The sequence below is a fragment of the Xenopus laevis genome, chromosome 1L, assembly GCF_017654675.1.
Source record: "Xenopus laevis strain J_2021 chromosome 1L, Xenopus_laevis_v10.1, whole genome shotgun sequence".
NCBI lineage: Eukaryota > Metazoa > Chordata > Amphibia > Anura > Pipidae > Xenopus > Xenopus laevis.
Window position 1 is genome coordinate 56,234,061 of NC_054371.1, and position 27,501 is coordinate 56,261,561.

At 35.9% G+C, this 27,501-nt stretch overlaps 1 protein-coding gene across 1 annotated transcript in view; it reads right to left on the minus strand.

Moving 5' to 3' along the window:
- Positions 1–27,501, minus strand: part of rxfp1.L (relaxin family peptide receptor 1 L homeolog) — a 118,238-nt gene that overhangs the window by 11,262 nt on the left and 79,475 nt on the right. The window contains exons 4-13 of the mRNA XM_018231112.2: positions 25,635–25,740; positions 21,037–21,108; positions 16,012–16,083; positions 14,961–15,032; positions 10,819–10,890; positions 8,126–8,200; positions 6,585–6,656; positions 5,761–5,832; positions 4,370–4,441; positions 3,585–3,656 (exon numbers count right to left, since the gene is read on the minus strand). Coding sequence (XP_018086601.1) covers positions 3,585–3,656; positions 4,370–4,441; positions 5,761–5,832; positions 6,585–6,656; positions 8,126–8,200; positions 10,819–10,890; positions 14,961–15,032; positions 16,012–16,083; positions 21,037–21,108; positions 25,635–25,740 — 757 coding nt within the window. The remainder of the gene's footprint in view (positions 1–3,584; positions 3,657–4,369; positions 4,442–5,760; positions 5,833–6,584; positions 6,657–8,125; positions 8,201–10,818; positions 10,891–14,960; positions 15,033–16,011; positions 16,084–21,036; positions 21,109–25,634; positions 25,741–27,501) is intronic.

Genomic DNA, 27,501 nt, shown 5'->3' on the forward strand with positions numbered 1-27,501 from the left:
TATAAATAAAGAAGTAGCTAGAAATGTTTTACATTATGTTTTGGGCTTCTGTACAGATCAGAGGCAACCACAACCTTTTAGCAGTAAAGATCTGTGTCTCCAAAGATGCCCCAGTAGCTCCCCATCTTCTTTCCTGCTGATTCACTGCACATGCTCTGTGCTCCTGTCATTTACAGAGCAGAGGGACTGACTCACAATATACAGTACACATAGAATATAAATGTCACAATATAAGGCTGATTAGTAATCAATACAGATAATTACTACATGGCAGCACAGAAACCAGTGCAACTAGCATCAGAATTTAATAACCAGCCCTGTAGCATTAGCTTGTATTAAAGATCAACCTCATTTTCAGTTATTGACAAACCCTAAGCTTAGCTTCTCAACAGCTGCTCAGAGCCCACTGAGCATGTGAGTGTCACAGACACTTTCCAAGATGGTGACCCCCTGTGACAAGTTTGAAGTCCTGGGTCTTTGCTGCAATTGAGAAGCTGAAACTTTAGGCTGGTGCAATAAATTCAGTATATAAAAAATGGCATTTTTAGTCATATTTAATTTTACGTTTCAGTTCTTCTTTAAAGGGGAACACTAGTAGCATAAAGGGATTATCTAATTTTTCAGACACCATAGTGCTATTTTCATCTTGTACGCTTGAATTACGTGGCTTTGGAATGAAAAATGCTCTGTAAAAAATAAAAGCTAGATATATTAAAGCACAGATGAATGTGTGACAGATCGCTCTGCAAGGCACCAACGTTTCATACATTTCTACCACAAACATTTTTGAAGTTAGTTTTTTTCTTTGTCTTCTTCCCATTTCATATGGTATTGGCAGCTTCACTGTTGTTGTTTCTTTGGCTGCACAGACATACAGCTGAAAGTAGCAATAAAACTGACAGCTCTTCCCTTTCCCAGCGCAACTTAAGAGCCTGCTCATAAATCGTATGAGAGAAAGATCATGAATTGGATAACACTATCAACCTTATGTGAATTTTGTCTTTGCTACGACCAGATTTGGGTTTGTGAACTGTCAGTCTAAGGGGCCGATTCACTAACTTCGAGTGAAGGATTCGAAGGTAAAAAACTTCGAATTTCAAAGTTTTTTTGGGCTACTTCGACCATCGAATGGGCTACTTCGACCTTCGACTACGAGTACAACTTCAAATCGAACTATTCGAAGTAAAAATCGTTCGACTATTCGGCCATTCGATAGTCGAAGTACTGTCTCTTTAAAAAAAACTTCGACCCTACTACCGAAGTCAATGTTAGCCTATGGGGAAGGTCCCCATTGGCTTGGCTAACTTTTTTTGATCGAATATATTCCTTTGATCGTTGGATTAAAATCCTTCGAATCGTTTGATTCGAAGGATTTTATCATTCAATCGAAGGAATTATCCTTCGATCGTTCGATCGAACTATCTGCGCTAAATCCTTCGACTTCGATATTCGAAGTCGAAAGATTTTAATTCCTAGTCGAATATCGAGGGTTAATTAACCCTCGATATTTGACCCATAGTGTATCGGCCCCCATAAGTGGCTTCAGTTTACACAGAATTGTACTCACTGTATACTAATATACTCACGCAAAAGTGAAATTTCTAGGTAATGGTTAAGTCAGTGGTTTGTAGGCAGCTGCACTTAGGTGCACTAAGGAAAGACATGATGCCCATCATCATTTATTATTTTAATTATTATGTTGAAAACTTGTTTGTAATTGAATTTTTAAATGTTCCCTTAATCGTTTGCTGCATAACAAGGAGTGAGAGCTTGGGATGACAATTTTTGAGACAGCTATAACCGGAGTGGAGGGATATATATTTTTATAACCTCCAATAATGCTTGCAGCCATAGGTTTGAAGAATTGCATGATCGATCTCTCTGCTACTGACACCTGTCTCTCTAGTTATGGGCTTGTAAACCCTGTAGTTCATTATGTATTTAGCATGAGACCCCTACGCACCAAGTGGAGGTAGTGGCTTCCCAGGGAATTTATTGTGATCAAAGAGGAAAATGTCTATATTTCAATCTCTTTTCTCAAACATTACCTGGACTGTTTCTGAATTTGGAATATCCTTTCTTTGAGCAATGAGTCACAAAATGTGTTGCTTTAAACAGACGAACTCCATTGTGTAACATGAGGTTTTAGAATTCAGCAGGAGCTGTAACACCCTGCCAAACTGACAACCTCCAGGAAAGTAATAAGCACTGTGTTAAAATAAACACAGACCAAGTCTGTGGAGGCTTAAACATGCAGAAAAAAGCTTTCAGAAGTCTATCTATTTCTCTTTCAGTCTATCTGTATTTTTTTTACCAAACAATAACCATCATAATCAACCAGCCCCTTTTTTGGTTTAGAAGTTTCTTAAGTTCTTGGGGGATCCACCTGGGGAATCAAATTCCAAGTAGAAATATCTTTAGCGTGGATACAGCTCTGATATTTGAAAGAGAGCAATTGCACCACTAGGGATGAAGGTTTTAAAATTGCAGACAATTTTCCATTGTCCTTAAAGTTTTATGTTGTGGATTTTGAATTATTTAGATTTTTGTTCAGTGCCTCTCTCGTTTAGAATATTAGCAGCTATGTTGATGCTATGGTCCAATTTACCCTAGAAACTAGGCAGTGGGATAAGTGATAAACTGATGGACGAATAGAAGAGGGCCTAAACAGAATGATAAATAATAAAATTAACAATAACACTGTAGCCTCACAGAGCAATCATTTTTTTGGCTTCAGCATTATAGAAACCAGGTCCTGGCCATTGTAGGCTATTGTATGAAGAATTTTATAGTCTGCCATAAAAGGTAGTTTTAAATATAATGGGATATTTCACCATGATATAAGTGATGAATAGGTGATGCTAAAGTGATGAATTGCTAGCATTATTTATTTTTTCCATACTGGAATACAAAATACAAGGTATAATATACTGACTGCATTTTATTCAGTTTTCTACAAGGTTCAAGAATATAATTCGTTTTTCTGCATCCCATGACATGATTCACTATGCTGTTACACATTTTTATGTCTTGTTATTTGAAATTATATGACCCTCTGTTAACCTATCACAAATGTGTGTCGAGTTCCAGCCTCTGTCTCACAGAATTTTTTATCTAACATTATTACCAGAACAAAGTAGATTATTTATCAACGTTCGTATTTATTATGTGCTAACAATCATTTATCTAACATTATTACCAGAACAAAGGAGGTTATTTATCAACGTTCGTATTTATTTTGTGCTAACAATCATGACTGTATATAATAGTTGAAATAACATAAATACTCAATATTTATTTCTAATGTAAAGCTTCGGCGAGATCATGTAGAAGTCAGTGGGAGCTGTCCTATGCAAAATATAAACTATTTCTTAAATTAACAATGATTAATTAAATACAAATTTGAGGTATTTGTATTTTTTTTAGTTTATCGCATTTTTTTATTTTCTGATTTAAGGTAACGTGTTGTTTTAATTTTGAGTAGAAAAAAACCACTAAAACTACACAAATCCGAATTTTGATAAATAGACCTCCCAATATGGACTCAGTGCATACATAATAAGGTGTGTTAGTAAAGTACTTACAGGGATTTCAGCTTAAATACATAATCAAACTGGTCTGCTTGAATCTTCTGGATGGGATTGTGGGAAATATTTCTGTTAAAATTAGAACAAATCAACATTTTTTAAGGATGTGGTTTAGAATGAACTGATCCTCAATAATGTTAGTAATATATTTAAAATAAAATTTTCTATAAATTGACTAAAACAAGTATTTATTAAGTATGATTTGGAACATTAAAAAGCCTCAGTATACCATATCTGACTTCTACATTAGAAGTTCAAGTGGTTTTAATTATTTTTTCTAAATATTAAGATAAAAGAAATTCAAAAGGCATGCTGAAAACTTATTCAAGCTCCAAATATATTTCAGTTTCATTTAACAAAGCAGACAGTAGTCCATCACCCCCATTATGCTAGTAAATCCATAGTTTTGAGTGGAATTCTCCATCAGATATATGTCATGTCACACACTCATGTATAATCTTAAAAGGGCTAATATAGAAAGCATTATACATAGGAAGCTAGTAGGTTTACTTTACTTAAGGTTTACCCTTGCTATAAGTAGTATCATACAATTAATTGAGTCAAATATATCCAGTCTATAATTTGAGTATGGTTATAAATATACCCCAACAGATTGTATTTGGTTAAACATCATTTGCTTTTTTTTTTGCCTACAAACTCTGATAATTTCTCCTAGCAATCATTGCTATATAATTTGAATTATAGAGAAAATAAAACATACATGCATTAAAACAAAAACAACCAACTTGAACAGTTTAAAAGGACAAACCTCTAAAACTTACAGCTGTGATAATTCTTTGACACCCTTCATTAAAGACGGAGAGAAAGATTCAATTCTATTATTTGCTAAATCCCTGTAAGAAAGAACACATTTGTATATTTCTGTATGTAAGGTGTAAAAATATCCATGTAATCTTAATGCCTTAATTAAATAAAAATAAATATTATGAAACAATCAATATTCTTTACCAAGCAATCTCTATGAGGCACATTCCATAATGGAAGGGAATATTGTTTAACATCAGATTAATCTCCTATTGTCTCTAGATTGCCATGAAAGGGCACGTAACATGACCAAAATGTTGAATATAATATAAAAATCAGTCTCACAAATCCCCTTGTGTGTGATACTCTGCTCTATCTGTCTTGGCTTTCTCTATTTAATAACACAGTACGTTATGTTAGAGTATACTGTATATATCAAAACCGTAGTTATGTTCTAGGATATAGAGCTATAGGTAAATTGAATCACCATTATTGGCATGCTAGAAACCTCTAGCGACCAAACAGACATATTATTCAAAAAAGTTTTCTAAATGCATTCTCTTATGTAAAAAAGTATATTTATTAGATCATATTAAAATATAAAAAACACCCCACATAGAGCCCAACACGTTTCATGCTTACCTAGTACTTCAATATTAGACTTAGAGATTGCATATGACTAATGGTGGCCATAGACGCAAAGATCCACTTGTTTGGCGACATCGACAAACGAGCGGATCTTTCCCTGATATGCCATTAAGGAGCATGACTATATCGGGAGTAATCTGAACGTTCGGCCAATTACAACGGGCTCCGGCGGGATCAGTTGGCGTCAAAATCAAACCTGTCTGATTGACCAAACGATCGATCTCCGCCGGACGAAAAAATGACGGTACACTCCACACACGATCTGAAAATCGTACGAATCCTCGATTCGTACGATAGGATCTTTGCGTCTATAGCCACCTTTAGTGCTAGGTAAGCATGAAACGCATTGGGCTCTATATGGGGCGTTTTTGATATTTTGATATGGTCTAATAAATATACTTTTTTACATAAAAGCATGCATTTTGAATAATATACTGTATACATATCTACTGCATATTATAACCCTCCAAAATGCTTTAACATGAATAGTTATATTATATATATTATAAACACAATTGCTTTTTAAACAGGCACTTTTAAAGACTGTGACAAATAAATATATACAATAAAGTAACTGGGATACTTGGAAAAACAAAAAAAGGAGATTTTACGTGAAAGCTATTTATGTGTTTACTTTTTGCTTAAACAATGTCAGGTTCATTTTTTTTTTGATGTGCAAGAATTTGAAAAGCAATATTTTGCTGTTTATTTTACCAGTGATCAAGTTAAACTAATTTCATTGTGGGTGACAAAAACTTACAGCTCATCCAGTCTGTAGAGAGCTGAAAATGTGTTCTCACTTATTGTGCTGATTCTGTTCCTTCGCATGACCCTGGAGAAAAAGAAAATAAATTAAAGGTCATGTATGAGCAAAGAAACGGAACACTTTCCTATAGCTGTGGTTATTGCCTAGTAGGAAAATACTTCTTGTAAATTAAGTTGCAATTTTTAAAAATACAGGGAGGAATTGAAAAGAAATGACGTGCATGTACAAAATATATATAGGATGGGTACCCAGAAGGCAGATCATGAACAACCTGTAGTTCATGAGTGGGTGACCAGTAAACTGCAAGAGTAGAACATTGGCTAAACACAGCTTAAACAAATCCCCTTTTGACTGCAGGGCTACACTAGGGGTAGTCAGCAAAGGTCCATGCCCCCAGTGCAGATAGAGGGGTTTTGGTCAGATAGGGAGGCAGAGTATTAAGACTGGCAAGGGGGAGCTTGGAGTGGGGCTGTGTGAACCAATCAGTATGGAAGAGGGCTGATAGAGGACAACAGAGGATCTTATGAGGACAGCACAGATAGGAATACTTAGTTGATGGATTGCAGGGAAAAGGGTAATATGTGTTCAAAATGTTCTGGGAGGGGAGCCAGGAGTTCTGGTAAGAGCATGGACCCATACTATGGGTGCAGTGAATTAGTAGTGGATACTATGCTATATTGTAAGATGTAGGTTGTTCCTCCTGTTTCTCTTTTTGTAAAACAAAGCTGAGGCATGTAATGAAGCAATACTTATTATATTTTAAAAATCAAGATTCTTGTTCTAGAAAACAAAAAGAAAGATGGAAGACAGCTACTTACAGAACAGTTAAGGTAGAACATGAAATAAAAGTTGTGTTTGTTAAGCTCTGGACATTATTGCCTTCAAAGTCTCTAAAAGAAAGGACAAGTTAAATGATTACTGTTGGATTAAGGCAGTTAGGTTAGCAAAATGCAAACACACACATGTCAATGTCATATAAGTGCTCCACACGAGGAGATTCGGGGAGATTTTGTTGCCTGGCAACTAATCCGCCTGGCAACTAATCGCCTCATCTTTTGAGCGACTATCTTCCCGAACTGCCTCAGCGTTTTTCCCCATAGGCTAGAATGAAAAGTCGCCTGCGCTAATGAACAAGCGGCGATGCGTTTTCAATAGTCGCCCAAAATTGCCTCAGTGAGGCAACTACGGGTGACTATAGAAAACTCATCACCGCGTGTGCATAAGCGCAGGCGACTGAGTCAAATTTATTGGTACTGCTATTAGGGTGGCAAATGATAAAGCAAGCCCTGATTTTAGGATGATTTCTTAGCTGAAGCAATCAATGTAGCAGCCCAAATGTATATGTATTTCAAGACCAAAGGGCAAATTCATTAAGGGTCGAAAATCGAGGGTTAATTAACCCTCGATATTCGACTGGGAATGAAAATCCTTCGACTTCGAATATCGAAGTCGAAGGATTTTGCACAAATACTTCGATCAAACGATCAAAGGAATAATTGTTGGATCGAACGATTAAATCCTTCGAATTGACCTATTCGTAGGATTTTAATCCAACGATCGAAGGATTATCCTTCGACCAAAAAACTTAGCCAAGCCTATGGGGACCTTCCCCATAGGCTAACATTGGGTTCGGTAGCTTTTAGGTGGCGAACTAGGGGGTCGAAGTTTTTTCTTAAAGAGACAGTACTTCAACTATCGAATGGTCGAATAGTCGAACGATTTTTAGTTTGAATCCTTCGAAGTCGAAGTTGAAGTCGAAGGTCGAAGTAGCTCATTCGATGGTCGAAGTAGCCAAAAAAACACTTCAAAATTCGAAGTTTTTTTTCTTCTATTCCTTCACTCGAACTTAATGAATGGGCCCCTAAATCTAGATTATATTTTAACACTTGGGAAAAAAAGCATATATGTTTTGTCAGCTGTTGCTAAATATAATAGAAAGATTTTTGTGTTCCGTCCAATAAACAAACAAAAAACTTGAATTTTTGGAGATTTATTATACCACGAGGATGAAAAAAGTCAGAATTCAAACATCCTCCATCTCAGACCTGCCGAGGTTGTTTATAAGTCAATGGGAGAGGTCCCTACCCTATTTGGAAGTTTTGATGGTCTGCACTGGAATTAACCCGAAAATCCGACTATTTTGGCCTTTTCGGGCAAAAAATCCGGAAAAATGTATGTTTCAAATTTTTACTCGATTTATCAAGTTTTCCCCCGATTAAATCTTGCTTTTTTGATAATAAATAGGGACACATCGTGGATTCAAGTTTGCTCAAACCTTTTTAAATAAAATTATCAGAAAAATTCTGATTTTGATAAATAACTCCCTTAATATATCATATGAATACATACAGGTACTTACAACCAATTTAATTTAGGCATATACTGGCAAAGAGATTTGTCAGGCAGCCGTTCAAGGAAATTGTTCATCATGACTCTAAAAGGTAAAAGAAAATAAGATTAACTTGATTTCTAGAAATTGGCCTATAAACCATGAAATACTTGTGTAAAATGGAGCAGAGTGAGGCTGACATAACACTTTACTTGATTATTTTTAAAAAGGTTGCTTCTGTAAACGCTTGTCCTTAGACACATAGAGGATCAGTAACCCACAGCATGTAATCTATTATTGGAGAGCCTAGACTTTTTTTACAGAAGTTAAAAGGGCAGTGCAGTCAATACTAGGGTTTGTAATTTAACAAAAATGTTATCTCACAATGTGATCGATAACTTTCTTAGAATACTGTGGGCTAATGAATGGCAATCAATGCAGACATTTTAGTCTTGAGTCAGAATTACAGTATATAACAACTATGCTATTACAGTATATAACAACTAATGCTTTGCTGCCATGTTACCCCTCTGACCTCATCAATCTTGAGTACATGATTTCTTTTGAGATTGTTAAATACTGCAACATTTTAAAGTCAGTTATATTTAATGTAGAAAGAAACAAAACAGGAACACAAATACTGTAGCTCATAAGAAGATCTAGGATTTTTAATTTTACAAATAACTACAAAAGGTACAGTGTCTAGTAGAATTAAGTCAAAGGCAACTGGGAATTTAGAATTTTTCTTAATTTTTTACCATTCATCCATATGGCTTCTTCAAATCGACCGCCCGGATGAATGGTTAAATGTTTTCAAGAAAAACTGCAAATGTCCAGTTGACGTTGACTTAATTCTACTAGATACTGTATATCATGACCTGGATAAATGCGAATCTTCATAAACTACAAAGGGAGATTAAAATGATTGGTTATTCCTGACTCTATTTAAAGTCCATTGTTATTTTTGCCATTTAAATACTTTTAGGATTTACTTAGCATTTTTGTATGTATGGCAAAAAGAAGTGTACAGTATATACACACACACACACACATGCACATATAAAATATGGTCTAAAAGTCTTGACCAAGAACTGTGATTATTTGAAAACATATACAAAACAAATACAGTTTTGCTCAAATTGTATTATTTAATCAAGATCACCCATTTTTCTTTATGAATGGAGGTCGATAAAACTAGAATCCATATTATTCAAGCAAGATGATATTGGGATATTACAGTATGCTACACATTTTCCTTTTTTTAAACGTACCGAAAGCTGTACAATGAGATTAAGGTCATGTATGTAATTGCAGAGGGTAAGTCATGTAAGCCAGTACTACCATCTCTCCCCACTCAGAATTCTCCTCCTCTCATCCAAGAGAGTACATTCCACTACTGCAGTCCATTTCTTGGCTTCCCATAAAACAAAGACTAACTTACAAACTCCTTTTCTTGACCTCCAGAGCCCTTCAATTATCTGCTCTAAATACATCTCTTCTCTTGTGTCTCTATATGTTTCTGGTGGACTCCTCCATTCCTCTCAGAGCAACTGCTTGGTTGCACCCCCCACTACTACTGCTGTTTGTCTCCTTAAACTTTTCTCTCTTGCTGCTTTTTACATTGGTATTGCCATCCCTGAATTTCTCAGGAGAGAATTTGTCCTCAGTCTCTTCTGAAATCAAAGACTCCCTCTTGGAGCACTTGCATAATACCTGACCCAGCTCTGGCACCTATAGTGCAGTTCAACCACTGTAACCTGCTGCACTATATATCCTCCTATTTGTGTCTGTAAGTTACCCTCCCTCTTAGATTGAAAGCTCTATGGGAAAGAGATATCCTTCCTCTTGTCTCTCTTTAATCTTTAATGTAACTATACTTTGTATTTATTTCAGTTTTGACCCCTGTTTCTTTGTTCTGCTGTACATTGTTGTGTACATCAGCACTATATAAACAAAAATATACATACGTACATACAATATCCATTCACATTTTATTATCATTACCACCACACAACCAGTGGGGATAGCATGTCTGTATAGATAACTGATACTTCTCAATGTGTAGTTGGGCCATCAAATCCAAAATAGGGGAAAGATCGTATCACTATTTTCAATGTTGGCTTTATGTGCCATGCACCCTCATGTGACTGTTTCCTTACAGACGTTCATTGACTGTAATAGTATAATTGAAATTTAAATTTTTAAACATTGCTTCCGTCCCAAAGTTGACAGTGAAAGAATTTTTTGGCATAATATTATTATTATGTGTGCACTTATTTTGTTAGCAAAGAAGTGGTTTGGAAACTGCTACTCTCTGATAAAGGGCTTCTGTATCATTTACATAGGAAATGGGATTCTTTGTTTGGGTGACATTAAATCTTGGAAGCACATGCTGTTCTGTCTTGTAATAAAGTTAGTGTGAGATACTGGTCTTCAGATGTTGTGGTCAATTTAGTTTGTTTGGTCTTGTTTTGGAAAGAAATGGAATGGAGTCTGCTGTTCTACTCCCTTAGAACCTTTTGCTTACCCTATAAAGTAAAATGATCAAATCAGTCTTATCACTTGTCGTATAATAAAAACATAATTGCACTTGATATCTATCATGCATGTTATTTCTGATGCAGTCTCTGTGTGTGTGTGTGTATATATATATATATATATATATATATATATATATATATATATATATATATATATATATATATATATATGATTTTACTTACAGAAGAATGAGAGAGTTCAGTCCTTGAAATGTTTGGGGATAGATACGGGTAATTTTGTTATTTTCAATTATCCTGTTGATGAGAAACAAATCCAATTAATTATTTTGGAGTTTTCTTCACTTTTAGTGAAAACATGTCATTTAATTATATTTTTTGTAATTCATTACAACAAGAGAACAGTTCCTCCATCAAATGGCCAAAAGTACAGTATAAAAAAAGATCACAAACAGCAGAAAGCAAATACAAACCTTTCATTGCCAGCCAACCTGGACCAAACTAAATGCAAAAGTTGTTTAGATTAGTTCAGTTCAGGTTATGACCTTCTTTTGTGGCACAAGCATAAACATAGTCTTAGACACAGAAGGTCAGAAAGTTTCAAGGCTTACAGTAAAAGACAAAGGATTGGTGTCTTCCCCCAATACAGTTAGACCATTAGCTAAACTACCAATTTAGGCTCACAATCCCTCTCCTGAACCAGGGTTTTATAGGTTGTAACAAATGTAAATCTGCCAACTAGTCTCAGTCGTGTCGCGACGGAAATAAGGTAAGTGAATGCATTGTCGGATGAGGTCGCAGCGCATGCGTTTTGTCGCAGTGTGTCGGATCGCGCAGAAAACGTCCGTGTTGTCCCACCCTTATAAATGTATCGCTGTTGTTGCATCACTTAAAGGGGTAGTTCACTATCCAAACACTTTTTTCAGTTCTGTTTACCCGAAATAAAGACCCTTTTCAATTGCTTTCCAATTCCAGTGATACTGAATAATTTAACAGGAACATTAACCTTTAAAATTCAAATTTGGAGTAATTTTAAAAAAAGAAAAAAATGAAAACCAGTTGAAAATTTGCTAAGAATTAGCGATTCTATAACATACAAATGTTTAACTGGAAGGTGAACCACCCCATTCATGCTCAGCAGGGCCAAATATCATAAATGTATTTAGAATAGTTTACAGTCGGTGACCCCACCCCTCACAGAGGCGCTTTAGAAAGACATACTGTAAGAAGGTGAAAAATGAAACTTTAAACAGCAATATTAGAAAAAATTTGTCACAAATGGAAAATAGAAACGCATTGAAAAAAAAATCGTATTTTTGGTGAACAATGTCAGAATAACTCAACTGAAAAAAGTGTCGGAAGGTGAACCAACCCTTTAACTGAAGTTTTTACCACTGTGTTTCTATAACTATTTCTTACGCTTCGTAAGATTTCCAGTGTCCCATGTGTGAGTGACCAAAAGCCTTTCATTTCTACTAAAGTCTTGGCCAAATTCCTTGCTGGGCAATTCCACCTGCTGGATCTTGTTATGATATTCCCATACTGAATAACTGAACCTGTCAAACCTGTGCAGATGATAAATGAACAACATATGCTTGTCAGGTACACTGGCATACATAGTTAGTTGCTTGCCAAGCAACCAATTAAACTGATCCTGGCATGCCTTTTTTCACAGCAACCTCCTGCTGTGATTGAAACTTCATCTGTCTCTATCTTCTCCCTGGAATGAACTGACCATAGTCAAATATCATAAAAACTGCCTTCAGTCTTTTCCTCACTTGCTGTTTTTTAAATAAACCTTTGAATACTATCATATTTTTATATTGTTTCTCTGAGTTCATAGCTCCACTATGCTATTGCAAGAAACATCTGGTGAATGTAATTCTCCATTAAATGTCTGAGCACTGAAAATAGGCCCAAAGATATAGAGGTTAGGATTTATGTTATTGGCCTAGTTATACAGTAAGGGGCAGATTTACTAAGGGTCGAATTTCGAGGGTTAAAAAACCCTCGAATTCGACCCTCGAAGTAAAATCCTTCGAATTCGAATGTCGAATTTGAAGGATTTACTGCAAATACTGTGATCAAACGATCGAATTAGAATTGTTCGATCGAACGATAAAATCCTTCGAATCGAACGATTTTAAGCGATCGATTGAAGGATTTTTATTTGACCACAAAAAACTAAAAAAAAGTGCTGGGAAAGGTCCCCATAGGCTAACATTGAACCTCGGTAGGTTTAAAGTGGTGAAGTATGTAGTCAAACTATTCGTACTTTGAATCGTTCGAATCATTCGATCAAATTCGATCGAATTTGACCCATTCGATGGTCGAAGTACCCAAAAAAATACTTTGAAATTCCAATTTTTTTTCATTCGACTTCTTCACCCGAGCTTAGCAAATCTGCCCCCAATTGTTCACTTTAAGAATTAGCATGTATTTTTTACAGTTACATGGATATTTCTCTGTTCTTTTGTAGAATTATTTATTTAACAGTAACATTTTGTATATTTAGCGCATCCAACGCAAATGTAACTGTGTGGTTATTTCCTTATGATTCTTTCTCCTGCAGCCTGATATTGTAGGCCTTATTTTCTATTACAAATGCTCCTATGTTTTTTTGTTTCTAGCATCAATTCATTCATTACTATGGTGTAGGCACAAGGGAGCCCTGCACTTTGCACATGCCATTGAACAGGTGGAAGCAACCTGCACTCACTATTTTTTCATGGCCAGGAACCATGTGCAAGACTGGAGAATGGAAATGTATACAAATCCCTTTCATGCTAATGACAATTACAAGGCAAATGCAACTCCCATCCCATTTACAAACAGGCATACATTTTGCACCTACTGTATGTTATTGCTCATTTGTATACAAAATATTGTCACTTTGCCCTATTAGTACATGAAACTCATGTCTCAAGCTATGTTCTTATCACCTCCCAGAATTTATTAACTATGTTGGGTGGCAGGGCTCATGGCCTAGCAGGACTGGGCTTGGTCTCACATGACTGGGGCAATTGCTCTTTTAGCAGGTCTGTAATCTGAATTCTCCAGCAGTGGATGTTCCTTACATTTGATGAAATACTATAATAACATCATAGGTAATCCCTTGTACTTAAACATCTGAAGAAGACATTTTTTAAAGGTTAATTCTGTTGTTAAATAGGTTCTCTTCTTGCCCAGCAAGGTGATTTTGCAAACTTTAAAACAAAAAATAAATATGGAGTAGCACACTATGTACTTTGCATGTTGGTACACATTATTGGATGGTATATATGAACTAAGTCAGGGATACATTCTATTAAATTCTATTAATCACTATTTAAGTGGATCAGATTAAAAAAATATAACTGAACCAAATCTGCATTGCGCAGCAGAGGATAATATATTTTTTTTAAATTTTGCTTACAGACTATTTTGAAGATCTCTAAAAACTTTAAAACCATTGCACTTAAATTTGCATTTGCAAACTGGAATTTGAATTTTCTTTGGCATTTGGCTAAATTCTTTCTCAATGACTTAATATAGAACTGAATCCAAAAATGTAGAGTATTTTTGACCATATTTGATGTTGAAATATTTGCAGAACTAAAAATTAATTCCTGTAACTGACACAGCAAGGAACCCCATCCATCCGGTCTCCGTTTTTCTAAGGATAGGACCCAGACTTTGACCCAAGTCCAGAGAAGATTTAGCAAGGAACCAGACTAGCCCAGTACCCTTTGTTTTCAAGTAGAAATGAAGGCCAAGATATTTTATATCTACATTAAAAGATACAACTGACTTCAAGAAAGGCAAAAACATAAAGCATACTTTACAGAATCTGACGCCTAAAAAAAATCAACTCATGTCCAGCTCCTTTAACATTTTATATCTCTGTATTATATTATTAATCACTTATGAAAGATACCAGGCTTTTCAAAAGCGCACCGTAATCCTTAAGGTTGTTGAAACATTCGTGTTAAATACATTTGAAGCTTTATGTGGATTATATGCATGATGGGTTTTTCAAAACACATTTCTCTCACTAGAATTAATGTAATGGTGTTGAAGACATTCCAAGAAAAAAAAATCTTCTTTCACCAAATATGACACTACAGAAAATAAGTGAGACCATACATTTGCAGCCTGCATAAAAGAAATTCATATTGGGAAGACTAATATAATACTTTATGCATAATTTAAAGAACATTCCTTAGCCCATATGCTACCAGTATTTCTTTCTCTGCAAGTGCAGACAATCGTATTTTCATATACAAACATGAAGCCCATAAGAAGATTGCAGGTTTACTGTTAAAAAAATATAATCTTAATGCAATGACTGTGGATTTGATATTGAAAATAATGTAAACTATACATACAGCCATTCCAGTCTGTGCAGATCTTCAAACACTCCTGGTTTAAGAGTGGTTATTTCATTGTGACTCAGATACCTGTAAAATAAACAGAAATGGGACATGAAATCAGGGTATTTCTCTTTATATTGCCAATAATACCTATTTGTATAGTTCAGCAGAACAACTGTTATTGTTAAAGGGTTATTTAAAGATCTTTGGTGTGAAGGTTTGCAAACATATAGTCTGCCTGGATTTCACTGTTACATATTGTGAACGATGTGTAATTACATGGATTTGCATAATAATATTGTTAGGTATAGAATTTAGATTATAATCTCTTAGAATGTGGATTAAATATGATTTTTTAAAACACAAATACAGTGTCAGTTTCCTCTACTCTACATTGCTAAGATGCAGCAAACAGCAGAAGCAGGTGAAATGAAATGACATTTAGCAGTTGTCTGGATGCTAGGGTTCAAATTACCTTAGCAACCAGGGAGTGGTTTGAATGAGAGACTGGTATATGAATAGGAGAGGACCTGAATAAAAAAACAAGTCATAAAAAGTAACAATAAAATTGTAGACTCATAGATTTTGGCTGCTGGGTGCAGTGACTCCCATTTGAGAGATGGATGAGAGTCAGAAGAAGAAGGCAAATCATTAAAAAAAAAAATTATATACATAAATAATGAAGATAATTTGCTTAAAATTGTCCATTCTATAACATACTAAAAGTTAATTGCCCCTTTAAGACACATCTTCTTTTGTAGATCTATGCTCTAGCTGGTGGGAGCTCTAGATCCACAAAAGCAAAAATGGAACAAGTTTATTAAAGTCTATTACTGTAAGCAAATGGACAGTACAGAAGACATTAACTACTGCACACTGTATCACGTATAGTAATAAAAAACTGTATTGCATGCTGTGATTGTGTCCTTTCACATTTCTGATCAGGCTGCACATATGTAAAAGCAAAGACAAAGAATTTATTTTCACCTTACTAGATCTAAAGACCAATACCATAATATGATGCATCTTTGGTATAACTTAAACAAACCCCTGCACGAATACTTACAGCTTTGTCAGGTTGTACAGTCCCTTAAAAGCGTGCACAGATACTGTCCTTATGTTATTATGCTGCAGATACCTGCAAAAATAAGTGTGAAACATGTACACTTCCTTCAGAACACAACCTGGAGTGAAAAAATATAATAAGTAGCACCATTGCGGCTGTCAATGTTTGTTTGATTAAAGATAACATGAAATGCATACAATAAATCTAACTACAGTGTACTTTAATATATATCTACTAGTTTTTATCATTTGTTATTAATCATTTATATCTGACAATAAGGGGGTTATTTAGCAAAAGGTTCGAAACTATGTGAGCTTTTTTAGACCTCGAATGAACAACTCTAATGGTTTTTTTATTTAAGAAAATACTCAAAAAAACCCTGTCAGTGGGGATCATTTATCAACACTGGGCAAATTTGCCCATGGGCAGTTACCCATGGCAACCAATCAAATTGCTGCATTAATTGTTCTACTTGCAGGTGGCTTTAAAAAGCTAATCACTGATTGTTTGCTATAGGTAACTGCCCACGGGCAAATTTGCCCAGTCAAAAATACAAAATTAGGGTTTCACCTTTAGAAATTCCACTCTGTTATTAGAAAGAGCCAGATTTATGTTCACAGTATAATGACATTTATAGCCTAACTGCTTTGGAGAGTACTCTTGCGCCTGTTCACTTAAGGCATAATGTAACCTGTTTGTATGTAAACTAGCCTTCATGTGTAACGCAATAGTATATTTTTTGAAGGCAACACTTTGCTCCAGTGCTGGCGCTATAAAAAAGATTCTTATAGACCACAAGTAGCAGGTGCAAACATAAGTGCAAAAAGTTAAAAAAAAGTCCCTGCTATGAAGATCTTACAATCTATGAGAAAGAGGAGGCATAAACATAAAGTGGTAAATGCATATGTCAGGGGTGTATTGTATTAGGGAAGAAGACCAATGCAATACTTCCTCTAGAAAGTGACTGCTAAGAAGCTTTAAGAACTGGTTTAATGTGGGAGCTTGTCTGGTTCAAGATGGTAGAGCATTCAAGAGCTGGGGAAATTGTTTAATGCATGAATAAAACAGATGCATTGCCTGCACAATCTTATCTACTGAAAAAAGTTAGCATATTCTGCTCAGTAATTCAGTGGAGAATGAGGTGAGAGACGTCTAATGTGACACATAGGAATGGAAAGAAGTGGCAAGGTGTAGGATGGAATAAGGTGTTGAAGCTATTTGTGACTTTCAGATTAATAGCAAGTTTGAGATCAGGGCAAAAGAGAAGGCTCTATGTATGTGATTAAGATAGTTGGTAGGAGAAGAAAAGCATGTGATGAGGTCACCAAGAGAGACTATATAGTGAGAGAGGAAAAGAGACTGTAAGACCTTTGGGGCACACAGATAAAGAGTTCAGAAGGTGAAAAGAACCTGTTAGAAATTGTTACAATAACTTGGATTGATAGGAAGGGAATCAGGTTAATGCAGATCCACTGGCACCAGCATTTGGAGGTTATTTAAAAGACGAGTGCTAAACTGTGACAAATGCTGCAAAAATAAATATGTCAAATATCATACCCTAGTTCTCTCTGCCAGCAAATGTTGGCCCAAAAATGCAGCAGAGAAAATGTTTAATGACTATAGACATAAGTCATTAAGGGTAAGGCCAGACGAGGAGATTCGGGGAGATTTTGTCGCCTGGCGACTTATCGCCACGTCTTTTGCGCGACTATCTCCCCGAACTGCCTCAGCGTTTTTTCCCCATAGGCTCAAATGAAAAGTCGCCTGCGCTAATGCACACGCGGCGATGCGTTTTCAATAGTCGCCCAAAGTTGCCTCAGTGAGGCAACTTTGGGCGACTATTGAAAACGCATCGCCGCGTGTGCATTAGCGCAGGCGATTTTGTGCTGTAGCCTATGGGGAAAAGTCGCTGAGGCAGTTCGGGGAGATAGTCGCGCAAAAGACGTGGCGATAAGTCGCCAGGCGACAAAATCTCCCCGAATCTCCTCGTCTGGCCTTACCCTAAGGGATGGAGGATAGGAAGGATATATAGTTGGGCGATATAATATTTGAGTTGAGATGGATCAATTGAAGATGTGAGTTAGTAAAACAATGAGAGATCTTTGTGTGATGGGAAGGTATAAAGAAAAGATATTGCGGCTGGGGAGTAAGAGAGAATCTTACACGGGGTAATAAACTGTCTAAAGGTAAGACACTGTACATGTCTAATTACTTGTCAGCTTATCTGATTGGTTGCTATGTGTTTATAAAGTGAGCAAACTTTTCTTATGTTACTCCATCTTCTGTGAAAGGAAAGTTAGCATTAAAGGATGCTTGATGGCGCTTAGCAATGGGAAGTGCCAAATGTGTGTCTGCTACTTTGTGTCTGTATTACCCACCATGGTGCCAAGCCGTGCTGCTATAAATTGAGACTTTTGTCTGAATTGGGAGTTTGTTCAGTGGAGACTTGTCATTGGCTCAGCTCTTTAAAACTTTCTTTATTAGGGTTGAAATGTTCCCCTTTACATTTTTAAAAGTTGAAAAGGTGTTTCATAGCATCCTTGCATACTACTAATATTTTGCTCTCTATTATTTCTTATTTTTGCTTCTCAGCTTAGTGATCAATAGCTTAGCCACCGCAATATATTTGTATCACTTGAACAATGAATAAAGAGGAAAAATCTATAGTTTCAATAAGCATGAACACCAGGATTTTTGAACACTCTTTAGAGTTTACAGTTCAGTAAGAAAGGCAACAAAAAGTGAAAAACTACTTTTTAAATGTCCATCTTTTTAAAGGAGAAGGAAAGGCTTTGTGCACTTGGGGTGCCAAATGTTAGGCACTCCAAGTGATTGTATTGACTTACCTGAAACCCCGAGCCGGTGCTCCTATGAGCAAGAAGCTGCACTGGGCCAGGGTTATACCAGTGAGCACCACGGATCGATCCTCTTCTGGCTTCTTCTTTCTTCAAATTTCCCGGGGCAGACGCATTCGCAGTTGAACGAAATAGCCAACCTTTTAGTTAAAGTTCGGCTTTTTGTTCTACTGCGCATGCGCAGCCGCGTGAAGAAAGAGGAAGACGGAAGAAGATCTCTCCGTGGTGCTCACTGGTATAACCCTGGGCCTTTACAGTTTTCTGCTGAGCACCAGCCCGGGGTTTCAGGTAAGTAAACACAATCACTTGAGGTGCCTAACATTTGGCACCCCCAAGTGCACAAAGCCTTTCCTAATTTTAATTACGATAAAAAGTTCCAGTTTTGACTGTGCCAAACATTTTGGTTGTACATTTAGTTGATACTAAACTTTTTAAACAACAAAAAGCTCAGAATAGTGGTCTGTAAACCCCATTAAGTAATCATCGGTTTTATAGAAACTAAGAGAAGAAAGAAACTAAAGACTAGAGAAACTAACCGAGTCTGACTTCTTCATTAATATGGTCAATTCTAACTTTCATCCATTGATAAATATGCTTCTAAAAATCCCATAGGAATGAAGAGAAAGTGAGGGAATTATTCTGTGGCAAGTGCTAAGCTCACATTTTGCTAAATCTGTCCTTTAATATCAGAGTGACTCTCTACCTACAGATTACATTAGTATTCAGACATCCTTATGCTATGAGGGGATTATGCTATGAGTCCTGTGGGCTCTTTATTTTCCATCACACTGCTTTGTAAGCCAGCAGCAACAGTGCTACCCTGCATTTACATTATATCAGCCAAATCATATCTGACTGTTTAAAGGTATATTTTAGATCTGATTTGCATGGAGGGAAAGCATAGCATTTAATATTAAAGCTAAAGCTCTTTATAAGTATGAAAGAGTAATTCAGCCCTAAGTCTACACAAATCTGTGCACAGTCGCTTGAAATGAATCATTTGCCTTCGAACTTCTTAGAGAAAGAGTGTTAATATTATTACAATGCAAAAAAATAAGCTGAACAAATATAGCATTCTTTAAATCTGTTTAATTGCCCATTTTTACATTTTTTTATGTTTAAGTATACAGGGTATCCTGTCTTTGGAATGGAGGCTATGAATGAGACCTCAATGACAAATGGACAGAAATACATAATAAGGATGAAGCCACATGGGTGATATGAGGCTGCTTCAGTCTGAAGGAATATTGAGGATGATATTCTAGCTAGGGTTGATGCAAAAGCTTGATTATTATGAATATTCCTATCGATTTAAAACCTGTTTGTCTGTATAATCGTTATTACTGGTCTATGGCTTGTATTGGATATTGAGTTTTCAGAATATGTATTATTGACCAGGACGATCCACAGTGGATCTGGTTTTTGCTTCCAATGTGAATGCTTCTGGTCAGTGATAGTGTCCAGAGGAGCAGAAGCAGGATGTTATGGGCCAGAATATGGTGGACACCAACTCCACTTCTCTGCACGTCCATAGATGCTACGAGAGGGGGTAGGGGACCTTTAGTTACATGTATGGATGTGGTTGAGGAGTAGGGACTTCTGCAGAGAAGTTATTAGTTAAAAATGTATAGAGATGGTTTAGTCCTCTTTTAATAATAATATTTAGAGGGCACTTTACTTTCATCCAAATGCACTGTGAATTGAGGATTTTTACCTTATTTATGAGTCTGGCTACAAAACCAGAATACAGAAGCACATCACTGACTATAATATCAGCATTCAGTTTTTATCTTCACTTGATTGACAAAGAGCAGTGACATTCAAGTGAAGCCTAAAATATTTTAGCAGAACTAGAATGTTATTTATTGAAGGTTGAAATAAAAATTCTCAAGTTAAATACGCTCATGAGCTGAGGAGAACCATAATCCCCAAATATCTCATTAACAGCAAACAAAAGGCATGCTACTGTTTATCAGCCGTTGTGCATAAAATAAAAAGTGGATCTTTTGCATAATAGACACTTCCAGATTGTGGTATTTTTGATAGAACTGATGAAAGTGGGAGAGGTGCTTGGAAGTGACGTTCATTTTCTATTTTATTCCACTGCATGTTTAATTCTATGGTAGCAATGTAAGACAATTTTAAAAATGAACATAATATTTTGACTTACAGTTTTCGTAGATCTGGAAACATACGGAATTCATCAGGCCCAAGTTTTCTTAGCATGTTATTCTGCAAAGACCTGCAAAGCAGCATTTAAGTATAGCTTTTCATGTATTCATTACAACCTTTACAGACTCCTAAGCAAAATTCTACTAACCCCAGTTTAATTATATTCTCTCGCATTTCCTGTACAGCAAGGTTCAGCCAATTATGAGCAATGGGTTGTGCAAATTTTGGAAATAGTGTCCATAGTGTCACCAGGTATCAATCATAAACAATCTACATGAATGCTTAGATGTCTATATGGGCATCTAAAGGTGCATGGTACTCACTGATATCATTAAGAGGATAAGCAAAACAAAAGGGCACACCAATCTACAGTTATGTCATGTATAAAGACATATTACCCATTTTGTACAAATATAATAATTTTATCACTGATTGTATTTTTTTTTCTTGATTGTGGCGCAATCTGGTTAGCAATAACCGTGTATTGGTCAAATGTTGAAGAACAAACATTTAAGAATAGGCAATTTAAATGCATTACAAATGTATTATAATAACAATGTTAAAGGAGAAGGAAAGGTTAAAACTAAGTAACCTTTATCAGAAAGGTCTATATAAATACACCAGTAAACCCTCAAAGTAATGCTGCTCTGAGTCCTCTGTCAAAGGAAACACCAAATTCTTTCCTTCTATTGTGTACTCATGGGCTTCTGTATCAGACTTCCTGCATTCAGCTTAAACCTCCTTGCCCCAGGCGTGAGCATGCTCAGTTTGCTCCTCTTCCCCACCCCCTTCCATTCTCTGCTGTAATCTGAGCTCAGAGATATGAGTGACTCAGGCAGGAAGTGATGTCACACCAAGCTAATATGGCAGCTGCTATCCTAAACAAACAGAGCGCTTCTAGAGCTGCTTACTCAGCTGTGGTAAAGCATTCTATAAAATAAATATAACAGACTTCAATGCATTTCGCAATTTTTTCACCGTTTTGTTAATTTTTCAGCAGTTTCATGAATTTTTCTGCAAAGTGGGGCAGATGCACTCATCACTAAATTTGATTAATTGTACTGAGCCTTTTTATGCCTTTTTATGTTGCACTAAGGGACAGATTTATCGAAATGTAAGTTTTTTTATGTAGTTCAAGAAAATCTCAGCAAAGAAAACATTCAAGTCTATTTAAGTTTATCAAATCTAAAAAATTCAAATGTCAAAAACTTCAGTAACTAAAATCAAAACTTCAGTAACTAAAAGTGGCAGAGTTTCTGTAGAGGTCAATGGCAATCTATCTGAAGCATTTAGCCAAGTTGATGTTTTGTATTTTTTCGAGTTTATGAAAACATTTGTTTTTAAGGAACCATAAATGCCAGCACTATCTATATCATTTGTGGCACCTTTATCTCAGTACTTCTCACTGATGAAGATGGAAGTGGTCTACAAAGAATGGTGAGTGTTCTGATTGTTCTTCTAAACAAAACAGCCTGTGTGACAGTTTGGAAATACAATATATATAGGGGGTTAATTACTAAAACTCATCTCATTATTTTATTAAAATAAACTCAACCTAACTCCCATCCACGGTTTTAACTTATTTATCAATACAATACCTCTAAAAATTCTATGCAGGAAAAGACTTGAAAAAAACAAGAAAAAACTCGGATCGTATAGATTTTTCGGATTTGACACTCGATTCGCTAAATTTTTTCGATTATGTTATGAAGCCTAGAGCAGATCACAATATCTTCAATTTGTAAAAGGGACATCTGTCATTGAGTTCTACATGACCTCAACAGGTTTGAGATGGAGTATTTTTGGATTTGGACTTTTAGCAGCTTCAGGGTATAATACATATGGAAAAATTCAGGTTTTCGCAAATAATCCCCAAAATATCTGTGTTAATGGCTGTTTAATGACACAGGCATAACTTCCTTAGCCCAATTAACTGAATATTATCGGACTCAGTTAAGAAATATTTGTCTTATTCAAACATTTTTGCTTTATTTCAACTAATGCATTTCTGACTTCATTTTAATGGCAATTTAAGGAACTTAAAAATATGTTACAGATGGTGTCATGTGATAAATGCATACATTGACATATAAAGCTCTGGCACACAGAAAATACTGCCACCAATTCTCACGTAACAGCAGAAGGAAAAACACTTGCATAATTTAGGGAATTTATTGTTGTATCCAACAATTCCTTTTTGTACTAGTACAACTATTTTCTCACACTTTTACCAATTACAATTAACTAACGAAAATATCTGTCCTACTTTTAGAAAATGATTATGGTTCCATTGATTCTTTCTTTAAATATGATGAATTTTCTGATTCAGATTTTCAGATCTAAATTTTCAGATTTGTCAATGTTTAGCAGCAAAAAGTACTTTTTTCTTATCCCACAGAGCAAAACAAAATACAAAATAGAGATAAAATATTCAGTTCAGCAGAGAACACTATGTTTTATAAACATTTAAACATACGAATAAAACAAAAATGTTATAGTATTTTAGATTTATTTAAAAGACAATGATATATAACCTTTATTGGCATTATAAAAACAGTTTGGAGACGGCACATTCCCTCTGCTCATTTGCTTGCTTGAGTAGAAACAGACAGAAGGATGATCGCACATGTTATTAATAAATCCTAGATACCATGAAACCTCACACAACTAAAACCATTCTCCCTATCAGGTGGTGTCCATTAGGCATAATGCAGGAGGGAAGTAACTAAGCCTTGACAAAATGTATTGTATCTGTCTCATTACGAGCAATAACAGTGTATTTTACCAAATAATCTCACAGACATGTGTATGGTTTTGTAGAGTAAATTAAAAAAACATGCATTGTTATTGCTATTGTTTTACTATTTATGTGATGGATTGCTCCTAGAAAACAGAATACTTATTTGCTGTCATCAGATTTAACATTGGTATAAACCTACTGATCAGGGCCCACCCTGTCATTCTTCTTCATTATCTCTGTTTTATCACGCAACAATTAAAATGAGAATGTTCTGTTCCCTTGGCAATTATTCATGTTATCAACAAGAAGGGTACAGAAATAGCATATGTTGTCCACATGTCAGACATCTGTATGTACCACACTGGCTATAAACCCAAATGTTGACCGTGTTAAACCAGCCTGTAAGTCTGAATAGGGAATCATATTTTTTTTTACTTCTCCAAGGCACTGTACATCTACTATCTATCTATCTATCTATCTATCTATCTATCTATCTATCTATCTATCTATCTATCTATCTATCTATCTATCTATCTATCTATCTAACTCTCTATCTCTCTATCTCTCTATCTCTCTATCTATCTAATCTAATACATATACGTATGTGTATGTTTGTAATATAACAGCTTTGTACATGAATAGACCTGGGATTCTCTGGATAATCTATCTTTTTGTTAAATGGATGGATCACTGTACCTTAAATCATCTGAAAATAATTTAAACATGAAATAAACCCAATACGTTTGTTTCGCCACCAATATGGATTTGTGTAACTTAGTTACCATCAAGTACCACTGTTTTATTATTACAGAGAGAAAAAATAGAAACATTTTATAAATTAGAATTATTTGCTTAATATGGAGTCTATGTGGGACATTCACTAAGATTCGTTTTTGCGCCAGCGTCCACTTCGCCACGCTTCACTGCCCTTCGCCAGGCATATTTTCGCCAGCGCTACGCAAATTCACTAAAATCCGAAGTTGCACTCAGGAGAAGCGTAAGGTTGCGAAGTAGCGCTAGCGTTAATTCGCCAAGCAAAGCAAAGTTACGCTAGCGATGCTTAATTTGCATACGGCGCCAAATTCAAGTTACAATGGAGGTATATGTAGCATCACTACATAAGCCTGGGAAACCTTCAAAACAGCAAATAAAATGTTTATTTTGCCCTACACATGTGCCCACTGTATAGTTAAGGTGCCTTGAGTTAGGAAATGTAGGGGGGAAGGAGGGGAGCCCCAAAAAAAAATTTCGATCTTTTTCAGCCCATCACCCATAAAAAATGAAAAAACGCCAGCGTTTTTTGGGACTTAGAAAATGTTTTAACTATTTTTGAAGCAATCCCTATCCACTCTATCGCACTTCGCCTGGTCTGAGGTGGCGAAGGAAGTCTGGGGTAAAAGGTAGCGTTCAGAATAATTCGTCAGTGAATTTGCGTAGTTACGTCCGTTGCGCAAATTCGCCAGACGTAAGGGTGCGAAGTAACACTAGCGTTAGTGAATCTGCGAATTAACAAAAATGTGTGAGATGACCTCCCCATAATTTGGAGCTTTCTGGTTAACGGGTTTCTGGATAAGGGACCCCATGCAACAAACAGTGGCGTAACTACCACGGGTGCAGGGGGTGGGATTGCACCTGGGCCTGCAACAGGGCCAAGGCAATCATTGGCATGCGCGCCGGGAGCATGCTGACGGACCATTCCGAAGGGGGAGGGGGTGGCCCATATGTGGCTAGTTATACCACAAATTATTTAACATTTAACACTGACAATATTTAGAATGACACCATTTAACAGTTGATCGATGTAATGATAACTGATTTTAAGAGATACACAAAACTCTTTGTCCAGCTTTACTCACATGATGGTTACATTTGGAGAGACAGAAGGGACAGTGCGTAATTTGGCTCCATCACAGTCAAGTTCTAAGCCTCGGCACAAACACTGCGCTGGCACCGGCCCGAGTGCTGAATAAAAACAAGATAAGAATATTACTGGTGTGTGACACAGGAAAGTAACTAAAGTCCATCATGTCCTTAATTCACTTTTCACTAGCACTATATTATATTAAAAGCAACATTACAGAATAACAGTATATGTTAACTGCAAGACTTATACTTCTCAAACGCTCTATAGTTTTAAGAAAAAGTAAAACTGTATGTAGGCAATTCTATTTAGTTAGGACATGTGTTGTGTGTGAAGGGCTTCAAATAGTTGTCAAATAATTTATATATATAGTTGTTAAAACGTTCTTGCTTATTTTCTTGTCACAATAAAACATTACATGAGTTTGTATTCGATGTATAAACATTTCTTTCACAGCCTCACACAACTTAAAGAATTTGGTGGGGGGACAGTAAAAGGAGCAGACAGTATAAATACTATTACCTGAACCACATGGAGCAACATAGCTTTATAAAGATACCAGCAGTCCCTCTGTTGTCAGACACTTGTGTAGTGCAAACCTCACTTCACAAGTATAACAACATATATTTAACCACTTCATAATCTACAACTTTATGAATTATCTTTTACAGATCTGGTGCAGTCACAAAAAGGAAATCAACCACCTCTGACTTCAATTTCAAACATCTAACGTCACTAGTGTGTTTTCAAGCTGAGAAGCTCCCGTACTGGGGGCTGTCAGGTATTTCATGTTCAAGTCAACTGGGAGTCAGCTGGAGGCCAATCCAGGTGCCGTTTGCCTAGGGCCAACTCTTTGACTATGTGACATCACCATAAGAACACAATCATTCCCTGCAGGCAACAAATAAAATACTCCCTTGTACTGTACATATAGAAACCCATATTAGTATCGATACAGTATGTTTGTGTTTGCAAACTCAAACTTCCTTTTGGAAGTCAGAGGAAGGACTGATTAGTTTTTAAACTGTTTAATAACTTGTTCCGCCTTATAAATAAGTAAAAGGAATTTATTATTATTGGACCCCTGGAACTTTTACACTGTGTTTTACTTTTCAATGGGACTATGCTGTGCAGCTCCATTTATTAACTACATTGCTCTCATTGCTGACACATGCTAGAATGTTCTGTTCTTATAAGTGTTGAATAAAATCTGACTTTGAGTTACTACACTTTATAATTAGTAGGAAATAAAGACCTTGTCCACTTGTAAACACACTTAAGACATTGTTATTTATTCACATTTGTTGAAAAGTTTTGGGCTTTTTTTGCTGGTGGCAGAAAAATGTAAAGAATATGCACATTATCACTTCATTTAGCAAGGTTCTTTTCAGCCCACTTCACACAATTATTTTAATGACTAAAAGAGCTCAATTCTATATATCAAGAAATATATTGTTCAAGGCTTTTATGAATGAAAACTGTTGCTTGGTGAAAAATGCAAAAAACTGAATCAAAACGTTTTTCCCCTGGTGAGTAAAAATCTATATTTTTTCACGAGTTGATAAATCTGCCAGTAGGTATTTATTGGATACTTTACCACTTTTTACATTATGTTTAGATTTAATAAGGCCAGCTAGTAACTATCTGGAAATGTAACTTTCATGGTAAATTAAAGTGCACAACGTATTTTTTTGTCAACATCGTCATTCTGTATAATTTCAATAAAGCCTGAAGGACTTTGCACGCTGTGTTAACTCCACTAAATTATGGCCTGTGGTATAACGTTAATGGACACATTACAAAGTTGTTGGACACTAATTTTATTATACACAGTATTTATGCAGCTGGCAAAATTAGTGATT